This window comes from Sebastes umbrosus, chromosome 21, assembly GCF_015220745.1.
Source record: "Sebastes umbrosus isolate fSebUmb1 chromosome 21, fSebUmb1.pri, whole genome shotgun sequence".
Taxonomy (NCBI): domain Eukaryota; kingdom Metazoa; phylum Chordata; class Actinopteri; order Perciformes; family Sebastidae; genus Sebastes; species Sebastes umbrosus.
The window spans coordinates 21,723,868-21,737,055 of record NC_051289.1 but is presented as its reverse complement, the minus strand read 5'-3'; the positions used below and the strand labels follow the sequence as shown (position 1 = coordinate 21,737,055).

The window sequence follows — 13,188 nt, the reverse complement described above, 5'->3', positions numbered from 1 at the left end:
GGATGCCTTAAATTCCAAGCACCATTGGTGTCATTTCATGGCCACAAGCATACAGTTCTTGTGTGCGTTTTTCACATAGGAACGAGTTATATATACATAGGAGATGTCACGCAAGGGAATTCATGCTTTGAACACACAACCGTCTATCAATCTGGTCAAAAGAGGGCCATCCATTAGCTAGAGCCTGAGGGGAAGTAAACCACTAAAGACACTGGTAGGACAAAGAAACCATGTACAATGTTCAATTCCTTAAGTGCATCACTATTTAATTTGCCTGTTGGTCTATCTTTACACTCCCTACATGTTTAACCAATGACATGTAAGAAACATGACTAATATTTCCACCATGCTAATAAAATAAGTGTAATGTATGAGGGGCCGTACAAGACATAATTCATTCTGGCACACACATACATTCTCCTTTCACATACATATATTTTCACTCGCACACACATATATTCTCCTTTCACATACATATATTCTTCTCACACATACTTATATTCTTCTCACACATACATATATTCTTGTGCGAGTGATATGTATGTAAAAGGAGAATGTGTGAGTGCAAGAATGAATTACGTCTTGTACGGCCCCTCATAGCTATGTATTGACCTTTCCAGTAGAGTGACTGAGGTGTATCCAGTGTGCTGTGTGTGAGGTAACCGCGCGCAGCCTCCTCCTCTCAGTTAGTGAAAGGACCAATGTGGTAGAGGCAGCCAGCTTCTCTTCTATCTCTCTGGTCTCAGTGATAGTTAATGAGATTAGCTGTTCGTCTTGGCCTGCGTCAGTGCAAAGGGGTCAATCACAGGATTAGCACCTTGCTTAAGAGTTGCATTAATTTATTACACTTTTTTCTTCATTACTTTGACTTCCCCACTTCTGGCTCTTTTGTGGGACATTTTTTTTCAGCCACCAAAGCATGTTCAGCACCCGTTGCTGCAATTTAGTCATTGGAGTGGAGTATTGCCGTGCATCATGCGGCTTTGGGACTGAGTCCGTCTCAACCCTCAGCCATTGAATGAAGCATCTTCCAGGAGGGGAAGAAGAGGAGCTGGGGCAGCCAGAGAAGTGAAGGGCAGCTGGGCCAAAATCTCGCCTGCTGTGGCAGAGTCTGAGACTCTGGACAAGTCATCCTCATGCCACTTGTAAATAACAAAGTAGGCGATGATTGCACAGTTGGCATAGACAAGGATTTGGATGATGGGAAGGCTCTGGTAGATTCTTTGATAAAGGTAAGATGTCCAAGTTTTAACTTTTTAAATTTTTTGTATTTATGCTATTACTGTTTAGGACATAGAGAATGTTGTTACATTTATTACAGTAGTTTGTTGCTGATATTACAATTGAACGAGCGGGTTCCATCTATTACATTTCTGAGAATTTAATGTCAGAATCTTATTTAAAAATTATAAGCAAATATTTGTGATTTTTATTTTATTTTATTTATTTATTTAACAAAAAATGGCAGTTCAATGTTGGAAAAGTTTTAAAAAAAAGTTAAATTGTTTTGCATCAGTAATTATTCCATCTTCACTAGCATCTTCTTTAACACTTGTGTGTTACTATTTCACAGACTAAACATACACAAGACATCTAAGCATCTTTCCTTCCCCCTGTGGCTAAAAAAGCACTCTCTCTGAATACAATTTCTTGGTCCACTGCATTTTTGTGACTGTTATAGTCTCTGTGTTAGATAATGCCAAGGCCATGCCTGGCATTCTGTCTCACTTATTGAATTGCATTTACAGTATTTGTTTTAACTATAATTTACTATAATATCTTTGCTGTTGAGTTATATGATGGAATTATTTTTTTGCACAATGAGAAAAAAATATTGGGTAGAATTAAATTTGGCTCCATACTGAATATTTGCTTGATATGCAGTTGATATATTTCTTAGCACTAAGAGCTTGCACTTATAGCATACTATGCATAATTTGGCAAGTTATATACCACGGCTCTGAGTGGGCAAAATAACTGTATAGGTATGGGGTATAGTAAAAAAAACAAATAATGTATGGAAAAGTACGACACCAATGAATACATACAGAAGTATTCAAATATTAAAACAATATAGCATACGTAGGCTAGTTATCATTGTTGTATTGCCTCCTCTCATCTATCCATGCTCTGAGTGCGCAAGGTTGTTTTGGCTTATCTAGAAATAGATCAATGATAATGAGATTAATTGTAATATTTTTCATTGAAACCACTCCTGCTAATCCTCCAGAGCTAAGCTAATGCATATTAATAAAACATGTTACCATATGATTTAGATCATAAAAGCGGTCCGATTTTACACATTTCCCAGTTATTGACAAGCAGCTTTAGATGATAAATTGATATTTATCAGAAATGTTTCTTACCAATCCTAAAACCATTATTTCTTCCTTTCTTGAAGCACTGATTTTGTCTGATTTGTCTTGTTAACATTGGCTTAAGGACATATTTCAAACTTTAAAAACATTAATGTGTTAACTAGAGGACTTCAGAGGGCTGACGGGCGCTTGATACCTACTTATAACGAGTGATTAGTGTCACTGTATGCTCGATCAGGTGGTGTGCGCAGAATACCAAGCATACTGGACATTGCTGTTACAACCTTTGAGTTACAGGAGGAAGGTACAGATTCTTGTCTCAAAGCCTGTGGATCAGACAGTATTCAGGTCTGACTTGTTGAAGTATAGCAACCCCAAGCTACCAGGAAGTAACCACTTCACTGAGATATCCACTGAAACACATATTCACTCCAAGCAACTACAGATGTGTGTTGTGTGTTCCCTATACTTCCCCCCCCAAGGCTTGCATATCAATTAACACAAAGTTATTGATTTATCTCCATACAGGTTGTAGCATGTTACCGGCACTTGGCCTCATGTGTCGGCGGTTGCACAGACAGCTTGCAGCTGCGGGATGAGTTGCGACAAACACGAGAAAAGGCCCAAACGTTGGCCGTGGCCATCTGCAGTCATCTGACCTCACACCTCCGAAACAAGAGCCTGCCTGAGGGGCAGCGCAAGGAGATGGAGCTCCTCTGGGTGGCTTTCTCCTCCAGCCTAGAGCTCCTCCATATTGACATGTGCAAAGTTTTCTATGTGGGTGACATCTTCTCTCTGGCCAACACTGATTCCCTGGTGCAAACAGGCCTACAAGGTAAATTAGGCTATAGCCATGCACCTCTTATTGTATATGCAAACAGTATTTCAGGGGGTGGATTAGTATAGGGAAGCACATCAGGCAAATAATGTAAAAACAAGATTTAAACTGGGTGTCCAATTTGAAAATTGGACAATGCAACAAATATTATTGTAATCTACAAAATAATTCCACTGCTCCATAGTCTCTTCAGAGATAATTTGGGTGTGAATAGGACTGTGATCTCTTCTTGATTCAATGAAATGATAAACCGTAACATTAGATCAGATTTCTTTTTTATTTTTGTCAAAAATATGGTGACATATACACTCTTCGTTAGGTACACCTACTGTAGCTAAAACGGATGTGGTCTCATGCAGTAAATCCTATAATCAGTTTTGGTTGAAACTGTTTTAGAGAAGTGTTGATTCAACTCCATTTTTGGAGGATGTACTTTGTGGTGTTTTTGAACTGTATTGCTTTATACAGAGACATGTCTCTGTTATTTAGCATACCCTCATTGATATGAACGATAGCATATAAAAGAAACACTTATAAACCTTCATGAGGGTATGATTTATTGCAGGACTGTTATAGTTAAAGGACCAGTGTGTAGGATTTAGTTGCATCTAGTGGTGAGGTTGCAGATTGCAACCACTTTAATACCCCTCCGTTCACGCCCTTTCCAAGCGTGTTGGCGAACTACAGTGGCCTTCAGGCCATGTAAAAACGTGAAAGGCTCTCTCTAGAGCCAGTGTTTGTCCGTTCTGGGCTCACAGTAGAAACATGGCGGCGCAACATGGTGGACTCTGGGAAGAGGACCCGCTCCCTATATAGATATGAAGGGTTCATTCTAAGCTAAAGAAAGCACAACTATTCTTAGTTTCAGGTGATTATATACTAATGAAAACATAGTTATGAATATTATATTAAATTTCTGCTAATAGATCCCTCCAAATGTTACACACTGGACCTTTAAATCATGTTTGACTGGATGAAAAGTGAAAAGATTTGACCAATTTTCTTTCTGGTAATGCAGGAGGAGGCAGTGAGGTAGCAGCCCGGGCACTCAGTGTGCCAGAACTGAACCAAGCCCAGAGCCAGACCCTCCCTGAAGGGCTAGAAAGCCAGGAGCGCTGCATCATGGAGCAGGAGATCAGCCAAATCGACCACATGATCGACGACATGGAGATGAAAGTCAACGTGATGCGCTGGATGGTGGAGCCCCACGGGCCACAGTACGCAGAGCCATTCAGCAGCACCGACAGCGCCTCCCTGGCTCTGCACTCAGTGGATGAGGAGCAGCCTGGACAACAGCCTCTATGCCAGCGCAGTCAAATCTTTGTGCTCTTATTGCTGTCTGCTGTTGTTTTGGTGGCATCCACTTTATCTGTCTGTATTGTCCTTTTCTCATGAGCAAAACCTTAATACACTTTTTTTCTGTGAAACCTCAGCAGTGCTCAGTAACACTGACAACAACAACTACTGCAAGTACAGTAGTTTTCTCTTAAAACTCATTCAAAAAAAGGTTACATATTGTCATAGCAGCTGTATGATCTACTATAGTGCATAAAATAATCAGTCTAAAAATACACTAAAATAAATCTGGATGCCATTTATTGTAGTGAATCCAAAGCTGCCATATACTTGAAACTATCTTTGTTGATCAAAGTTACAATAAAAAGACATGGCTGCCAGTTAGAACTGGTTTAAAATAAAATTATGACAATATAGGACCGGTGGTTTATTACCAAATTGTAAAAAGATAGGGCTTCTATTTCCTTTTGTTCTGTACAGTACATTCTCCTTTCCTAAAAGACACTTGTCACAATGTATTCCTTGTTGCCATTGAGAAGAAATAGGGGCTGATGCTTGTATCGTATATGCTGTAGTTTAAATACTGTAATAAGCAGAACATTCACGGAAGCTGTTTTTTGATTCGGTGTTATCTATTGTGTATATAATCTGTGCTGTAGAGACCTGACAATGTATAGTTATGCATTACAAAAGTATCAACTTTGATATGACACTGTGTTGTTTTCCATTCATTTTTATTGACTAGCCCTTTGGTAAAGCACCAAATCATTATATGCAAAGCAACAGGAAATGTACAGAATTGAAATAGTATTAAACTACTCATTCTACTATTGTTTCTGTTTTGTTTTTGTACTTTGAAAAAGGTAAATACATTAGAACATATGAAAGTTTGTGAGGCTTATATGGCTTGTGAGATACTGTATACCTGTGGGTCAAACCTTATCATTATGAAAAAACAAAACTTATTATGGTGAGATGACAAAATAACAATTTTGTGATGTTGAGGAAATCCAATCTGAAAGGACGGGGGGAATACAAACCTAACCATCAAATGCAATTAGACACATATCGTTGAAGACACAAGTTACTGTTTATTTATATTATATTATTATGCAAATAGTATGTAATGTACGCCAAAGTTAGGATTGAAAACTCTACAGTTAAAGCTGAAGTAGGCGAGATTGAAGCAAATATGATTAAAAAAAAAAGTTATTTTTATAAAACGGTCGCTATATCCTGACAGTAGTACATGAAACAGGTAACCTGAAAAAAATCATGTGCCTCTGTGTCCTCCGGTGCTCCTAACGGCATCTGCAAGATTTCACAGACTGGAGGAAAACAAGCAGTCAGAGCTGATCTGAGGTCTGCTGTCCATCTGCTGTCTTTGAGAGCCGGCTGTCAATCACTCGGCAGCGCTGATCAAATATGAATCAATATTATGTTACGTTAAAGGACGTGTAAAGGAAATTCTGAGTTTTGTTTCTAAACACATTATAAATGTTGGAAAATAATGACTGAAAACATGTGCAAAGACTGTGAACGTTGTAGTACTGGATTGTGGAATTAGACCGTTAAACTGTTTTTGACCAGTTTTGTGTTCGGGATTTGGTAGGCGGGGCTGAAATCATGGCTCAATGGAGTCATCCTTAACATAACTCCAACCGTCTTCACAAACGTGGTTTTTGACAGAGAAAATACAAACCCAAGATCCTACCAAAGGTCATGTCGGTTAGCTCAGTCGGTAGAACAGGAGTCTCATGTTGCCTATTTCTCTCCTCAAATGTTTTCAGAATCATCTTGTAGTGTACTGTTTAGCTGTAAAATGAGAAGGTTTGTGACGCCGCTGCCATTGTGAAATCTAGTGAAGGAACACCACGTTCTGGTCACATGACCGGTGCACAGCCAATAGGAACGCTCTCAAAATGAAATGACCTGTGATTGGTCAAAGTCTTCCGTCACAGGCTAGATTTTCTAAAGCCTGAAAACAGAGCCATGACACACTTGAATTACAATATGCTGAAAGGTTATTATGGAATTTTTGCACACACAATGATGCCAAAAAAATATACTGCCTACTGCCACTTTAAAAAGCAAAAATTAAGAGACATTTATATATATATTTTTTTAAGTTATTTTTTGGGGTGATTTTTAAGCATTTTATTGATAGGACAGTGGATAGAGTGTTGGAAAGGGGGAGAGAGAGAAGTGACATGCGGAAAGGACCACAGGCCGGATTCGAACCCGGGTCCACCGCTGCTAGGACTGAGCTTTGGCATTTACATGGGTGCTCGCTCTACCGACTGAGCTAACCAGCCGCCCGCCATTTATATTTTTAAAATGGTTTCAGTTTTATTTGGAGAGTGTTTGATGTCTCCCAGACAAATGGGAGTTCTCCTGCCATCCCACTGAGGTACAAGCACATCCATGAGTACAAAGTGGCATTTGAGTTTTATTTTGAAGCGTATGTTCCGGAAGTGTGGAAGCTCCATGTCATCCTCTGCCTCATGGTGTGTGACGTAATGTTACGGCAGCAATAACAGGGTGAAAAGTCTCAATGTGGTCACCATAGAGACGCATTGCTCAGGATTGTCCCAGACGGAAGCACCGCCCTGCTGCTGGAGGGACTCAAGCTGCGACCATGGTGCCTAAACAGTGTCACTCTCGGCTTAAACGTTTCGGTATTAACCACCCAGAGAAGTGGTCTAACATCTCTTTAAATCAGGACAGAGTTAGAGGTCGTGTACCGAGTCTGACAGCTGTGAACACATCACCGTGGTGTATCATCACTACTCCTCCCTTCAGGAGCTGTGAGAGACGAGCTGGACCGAGGACTGGGCATCTTTCTGCAGTGACACAGACAAGAGGTAACTAGAAAGTTCTTACTGGTAACCAGCAGATTACTAGCTGTAACTCTAGTGACACTCATTTACTTACTGTCACCAAGATTTTTTTTGAGTTTCAAAATAAAAGTCCTATTTATGTCTGCCTTTATTTAAACTTGCAACTTTGCCATGAATTAAATAAATGCTGAATGCACCAACTGCAAACTTCTAACTCTTTGCGACCAACTCAGCATTACATATTTCTAAAGCCAGACCCTGATGCTAAATCTGCAGTGTTTCCAATAGAAACTTTAGCCCACATCCCACACTCTATTTACATAATATCACATGACCTCCCACTTTTCTCAGGTGTTTCACCACCACAGAGTTATTGTTGTGTTTTTTTATATATATATAAATTCTTCATCAATTAACTGTCTTTAAATTGCTTATATGGTTGACATTTGTGAATTCGGTTCAACCTGTCCTCACCCACATATCCTGATTGTTGTTGTAATGGCCATAATTTTGGTAATGTGGTCAGTTCTCTATATAGTTTTTCCCATTTATATAACCTTTATTTAACTAGGAAGTCACATTGAGATTAAAACCTCATTTACAAGTGAGACCTAGCCAAGACAGGGTCAAATAGCAGCATCCAACAAATAAAAACAACATTGAATCACAACAGCAACAATAGGTACGACAAAATACATTACATTATTATACAGTGCATTAGTAATGCAGCATGTTGGTCATGTGTTTGACTTTGAATTTTTCAGAATCAAGAGTTAAAGTTAAAAACCAATTGATCATGTTGGGATTTAATTTGTTGCAGTAGTAAAAGAAGTGACATAGGATGTCTAATGGAAACAATAGCATAGCAGCACAGAAAACACAATAAAATAAAGAAAATATATAAAATATTCAACATAAAACAGCTGTGCAATTACACAGCTATCAATTCTTTCACATATAAGTACGTGCTGGAGTATGCGAGTGTGTGTGAGTTTAATGTTTTCTTTCACAATTCTTCTAATATGAAACACTAAATATGAAGTATGGGCTATATATATGTCTATAAGTGATTATAAATATGATGCTCCATAACATAAAAGAAAATTGCCATTTAAAGTAAATGTATATTCCATATGCCATATGTACAGTTTGGAAGAGTAAAATATTTGTAAAATCTGTGACAATAAGAAGGATGTTATAATGTAATCAAGCAGAAATGTTTACAGTTTATACATTATATAAAAGTATACATTACATTACATTTTTACTTAGGGTCATTAATATTTGCTTTCGTGTTGTGGCATGAAGACATACCTAAATAACACCTTGTTATTAGTCATGTCATTGGTGACGGAATATGTAGAGACAGAAGCTTCAAGACAGAAGTCACCAGTACATAAATACAGAAATATATGTACTTTTAAACTACACAGCGACACACAGTGTACATTGCAAAAAAGAAAGGAAGGGAAACGTTATAACTCTACAATTCCGGGTAATGCTTAATTTCTTAGATAATCACTTCCATCTTCTTATCATTGATTTCAGAGCTGAGTACCTCCATTAAAACCTTCCAGTATCTGAATCCATATGTACCAAAGACTGAAGGCACCAAGCTGCTTTTTGATACGCATGCGGTGGTGCGACTCTTTGAGGAAAATGGTTTGGCTTCTTTTGTTACTTCAGAAAAAATGTCCCAATATTAATCTGCTTTGTCAATAACAAGCTGGTGATTTTCCTCATAAATACATGTTTTTCATTACGCAGGCTTCACAACTCAGCAAGCTGAGGTGATGGTTAAAGTGCTGGTGAGGATGACAAGCTCCAACATGGATGTCATCTATAATGACATGGTGACCAAAGTGCAGCAGGTGAGACTGCAGGAGGGCGTCTGTATATTGTACGTTTACTGTCAATACAGAAGTGAGCAGCCCTATGTGAGCCTTGTTTCTACTCAGTGAACTCAAAAGGCTGTAAAGGTCACTGAACCAAGATCAGATGTGTTTATCTTCCACAGCACATTTATTAAATGAAATTTCATGAATTAATTTCCCTCATTTGTTTACTTGTACATTTAAAGGTGTACACGGTAAACGTTTCCCATGGATAGGTAGCTTATCATCCATTTCATTGCAATAAATGCAGCTTTGAAATTTTTGTGGGCATGTCAACAGCAGGCCATTAAAATAATAAACAATAATAGGGTCATATATTTGATTATGATGTAGTACAATTTGGGAATTCTAGTCCCAGTGACATGAATGTATAAGGAATCTGGAGTATGAGGAGAATTATACCACATATGTCCTTTATATGGTTGTTTCCTTGTCAGTTGATAGAAAAAAGTTACTAATTGTGCAAAACGGAGTGTAGCTCAGTATTTAGACCATGTTGGGATTGAGTGTGCAATGTAGGCAAAGGAGGCAGATGAGATCAATCAAGAATCAGATTTTTTAAAATTTTTTAGCCCTACGTTTATGCCTTATTCGTTAAAAACAAAACAAAAAACTCTCTTTGTATTCACTATCAAGTGACTGGTTTGTAGGTTCAAAAAGTTTTTCTGTTCTAACTTTTGCATTGGTTGTGTGATGTTGGCAGGAGATCATGTTGCAGCGTGTGATGTCTCAAATAGCATCTGTAAAGAAGGACATGATCATCCTTGAGAAGAGCGAGTTCACTTCTTTACTTGCAGAAAATGAGGTAAGTGTGTTCATCGGCAGACTTAAGCTGTTTCTTCAAAGTATTACCTGCATTGCATCTGTGCCCTTGGTTGTTCTGATAATCTCCATGGTCCCTGAATTCACATTCATGTGCATAAACGGGCTATTGACAAAACTACATGCACTTGCAAAGAATACAGAATATATTTAAATTAGACAATTGGATGATGAAGTTATCAATTTTCTGAATCAAAAACAAAATGCATAATTTATACACATTTAGATGAATTAAAATCAGTCATGTCAGCTAATATAGGAGTGGAAGACTATGATTTTTTGTTTGCCAAGTCTACCTAAAGTGGGGACATGAATGACTCTGTGTACTGTGCAGTATGTTCTGTTTTTGATTCCTATTGCTTAGGATTTTCAATATTTTAACATTTCTCCCAGAAAGTCAAGATCCACTTATTGCAGCTGAAGGTCCAGCTCGCTGTAAGTGCTCATTCTGATTTACTCAAATCACTTTATGTCCAAGTTTTTATGGTAGAATTATTCATTTAGAAGTATTTCATCAGCTTTCTTTTCATCCAAGATGTTTATATTTTATGTTTTGTTGTGACTTTATCTCCATTGCCACCTTGCAGGATGTCATGAATAAAGTGCGCTCGGACACTATTATGGACATGAATTTGGAGAAAAGTCGTGCAAAAGAATTGGTAAGTGTTTGAGAACACTAAATTAGCGTTTAGAGATCCGTCGAGTTCACTTTTAATTTTGTCTTTTTCCATCTTGACTCGCTCATATACAGTTGATAATAACAGATAATGACTTTATTGACGACATTGTCCTGAATCCCTCTCAGTAAAAAATTATTTATCATTTTCAGAAAGTAGAGCATGAGAAAATGCTTCTGGAAACGCGAACTGAGATTATGGAAATGGTTTGTATATGTGCAGTACACCTACAGTACATGTTTCCTATCCGATCACATCCAATCTTTAGTTCATGGTAATCTACATCATGTACAATCACAGGTCAGACAATGATTGAAACAGTAGTTGGTGTCAGGTACAGTTATGACAAGTGTTCTTTTAGATGAATGTGATAGCCTATAAAGTATACTGTTGTGCAAAATGTAGTACTGTTGCTTTATTAAAGTACAAATAGAAGCGCAAAATAGTAAAGTTCTAATAATGTCTCAGTGATTGCTTTAAGTCAAAAGCAGTTTGGCCTATTCTCCGTTCATAAAAGCTTTTGCACTGACAGTAATAAATATCTGGTAGGATTATCTTTAATGCTTCTGTCTAATTGCCTTTTTTACAGACTGCAGAGCAAGATCGTCATTTAACTCAGACCAACATGAAAATAGACACTGAAGTGGCTGGTTTGAGAACCATGTTAGAGTCTCATAAACTGGACACTATAAAATACCTTGCAGGTAGGACATTGTGTTCATTGTTGTTGTGTAGAATCAGCAATCATTGCCTTGAGAACTCAGTCAAATAATTACTTTTTTATGGCAACTGTTCAGAGCCTTTATTATAGTGGGGAAGAAACAGTTTTTAAAGTGGGTTAATATAGGTACAACTGGTGCAATGTATTCATTTAAAACATATTCATTACATTAAAGTGCTAACTGTTCCAACTGTTCAAAAGTAGTTACTAAACATTTAGCAGAGTGAAAATCAAGTAAATGATTGTCTATCGCTGGGACTTACTGAAGCAGGTAGACTAATGATTGACCTCTGCTTTTTTTCTCTTTCAGGTTCAGTGTTCACCTGTCTCACTGTGGTCTTGGGTTTCTATCGTATTTGGATGTAAGCAGGACTATGGTTATGATTTTCATTTAACTTCTGGAAACACTTGAACTTTCAAAGCATTCTCTGAATCTAACAACAGTTTGTATTCATTGCTGGGGGAAATTTTGACTGTTAGATTATTTACCCCGCTCGGGGCCAGTAATGTTTTAGCTGCCAATGGTTATTTTTTGGCTGCCGGAACGTAGTTGATAAATATACCTTTTAAAAGTTTTGGACGGTCCAATTTTATTCAGATGAGAATTTATTGTCGCCTTAAGAAACTCTCCATTCAAAAAATGTTGTGCAGACAATTAAATACTGACCTCTTATTCAGATAAGTTTGTTTGAAACTGAAGTTAAACTTTTTAAAAGTGTGATGTATTTATTTTGTATATGTATATATGAAGCTGTAGAAGAAGATCAGTTGAAGGAGGAGTCAGTGTGACTCTTAACCACTTAGCTATATTATCACAGATATTTAACTTGAATCTATCGTTCTGCTTTGTGGTCTCAGAAATGTTTTAACATGATTGATTAACTGTTATTTGAATAAAATGAATTGTCAATAAATCTAAACTTTGTGCAAACAAATGAGGTGTCTCTTTTTATTGATAATTTTGTGTAGGGTATATTTGATGTTGTTGGAAACTGGCCATTACTCTGTTCTACATTATAAGTCTTTTGTAAACACATGTTTATTGTGTGTCCTCTGTGTTTCAAAGATATATTCATAATCCTTTTATAGCATAATATGTAACGTATGTGAACTCATGATCTGGAAATGTGAGTTAGTTTTAGTAGTGATTGTAATAGTTTTTTAATGATGTCAGGGGTGAGTAGAGGAGGAATATGAGTTGTCTCTGAGGTAAATAATGCCAGGAAAGAAACAGCTGATACGGCATGTCATTGTCAGTGTCAGTGAATCTTGAAGAAATTAAGTTGGGCTATGATTCCTGTGATCTCTTACAAAGAAGTTCTGAGGGAAAGTGTTATTTATTTTTGATCGAATATCTCAGGAGTGCAAATTTGATAGAGAATATGACTCTATTTGTGTATGTATATATATTCATACATACATATATATTATATTTTTTAAATGTTTTATTTTTTTTTATTTATTTATTTATTAATTATATTCATTTGTATTATTATTTTCTTTTTCTTTAGTAGTAAAACTAGTGAGTAGTTAGAATCCTGATTCACACTCCAGACCAGTTGGTGGCGGTAATGCACCATAAAGTGTTTTGCCAACCACCATAAAATTTCGAAGAAGAAGATTTTTTTGTTTGTTTGTTTTTTTATTGAAGAAAATTAATTTACAAACATTAAGGCATTGTAATCTAAACTCAATACTTCTATCACACAAGGCACATTTGGATAGGAAAGATAACTTAAATTACAAAAAAAATTAATAACAAAAATAAAAGAGGGTAGAAA

General features: G+C 37.1%; 2 protein-coding genes across 2 annotated transcripts; both read left to right on the top strand.

The window, feature by feature from the left end:
• The first annotated feature begins 693 nt into the window (after positions 1-693).
• On the top strand, positions 694-5,284 carry LOC119480494 (regulator of G protein signaling 9 binding protein). The gene is made up of 3 exons (XM_037756790.1): positions 694-1,232; positions 2,847-3,153; positions 4,175-5,284. Exons 1-3 carry the CDS (start codon positions 1,137-1,139, stop codon positions 4,549-4,551), a joined length of 780 nt encoding a protein of 259 aa, XP_037612718.1. The 5' UTR covers positions 694-1,136; the 3' UTR covers positions 4,552-5,284.
• A 1,806-nt stretch (positions 5,285-7,090) lies between these two features.
• mcur1 (mitochondrial calcium uniporter regulator 1) lies at positions 7,091-12,342 on the top strand. The gene is made up of 9 exons (XM_037756789.1): positions 7,091-7,316; positions 8,841-8,954; positions 9,060-9,163; positions 9,891-9,992; positions 10,403-10,444; positions 10,597-10,668; positions 10,839-10,892; positions 11,276-11,390; positions 11,718-12,342. Exons 1-9 carry the CDS (start codon positions 7,091-7,093, stop codon positions 11,771-11,773), a joined length of 885 nt encoding a protein of 294 aa, XP_037612717.1. The 3' UTR covers positions 11,774-12,342.
• The last annotated feature ends 846 nt before the right edge of the window (positions 12,343-13,188 follow it).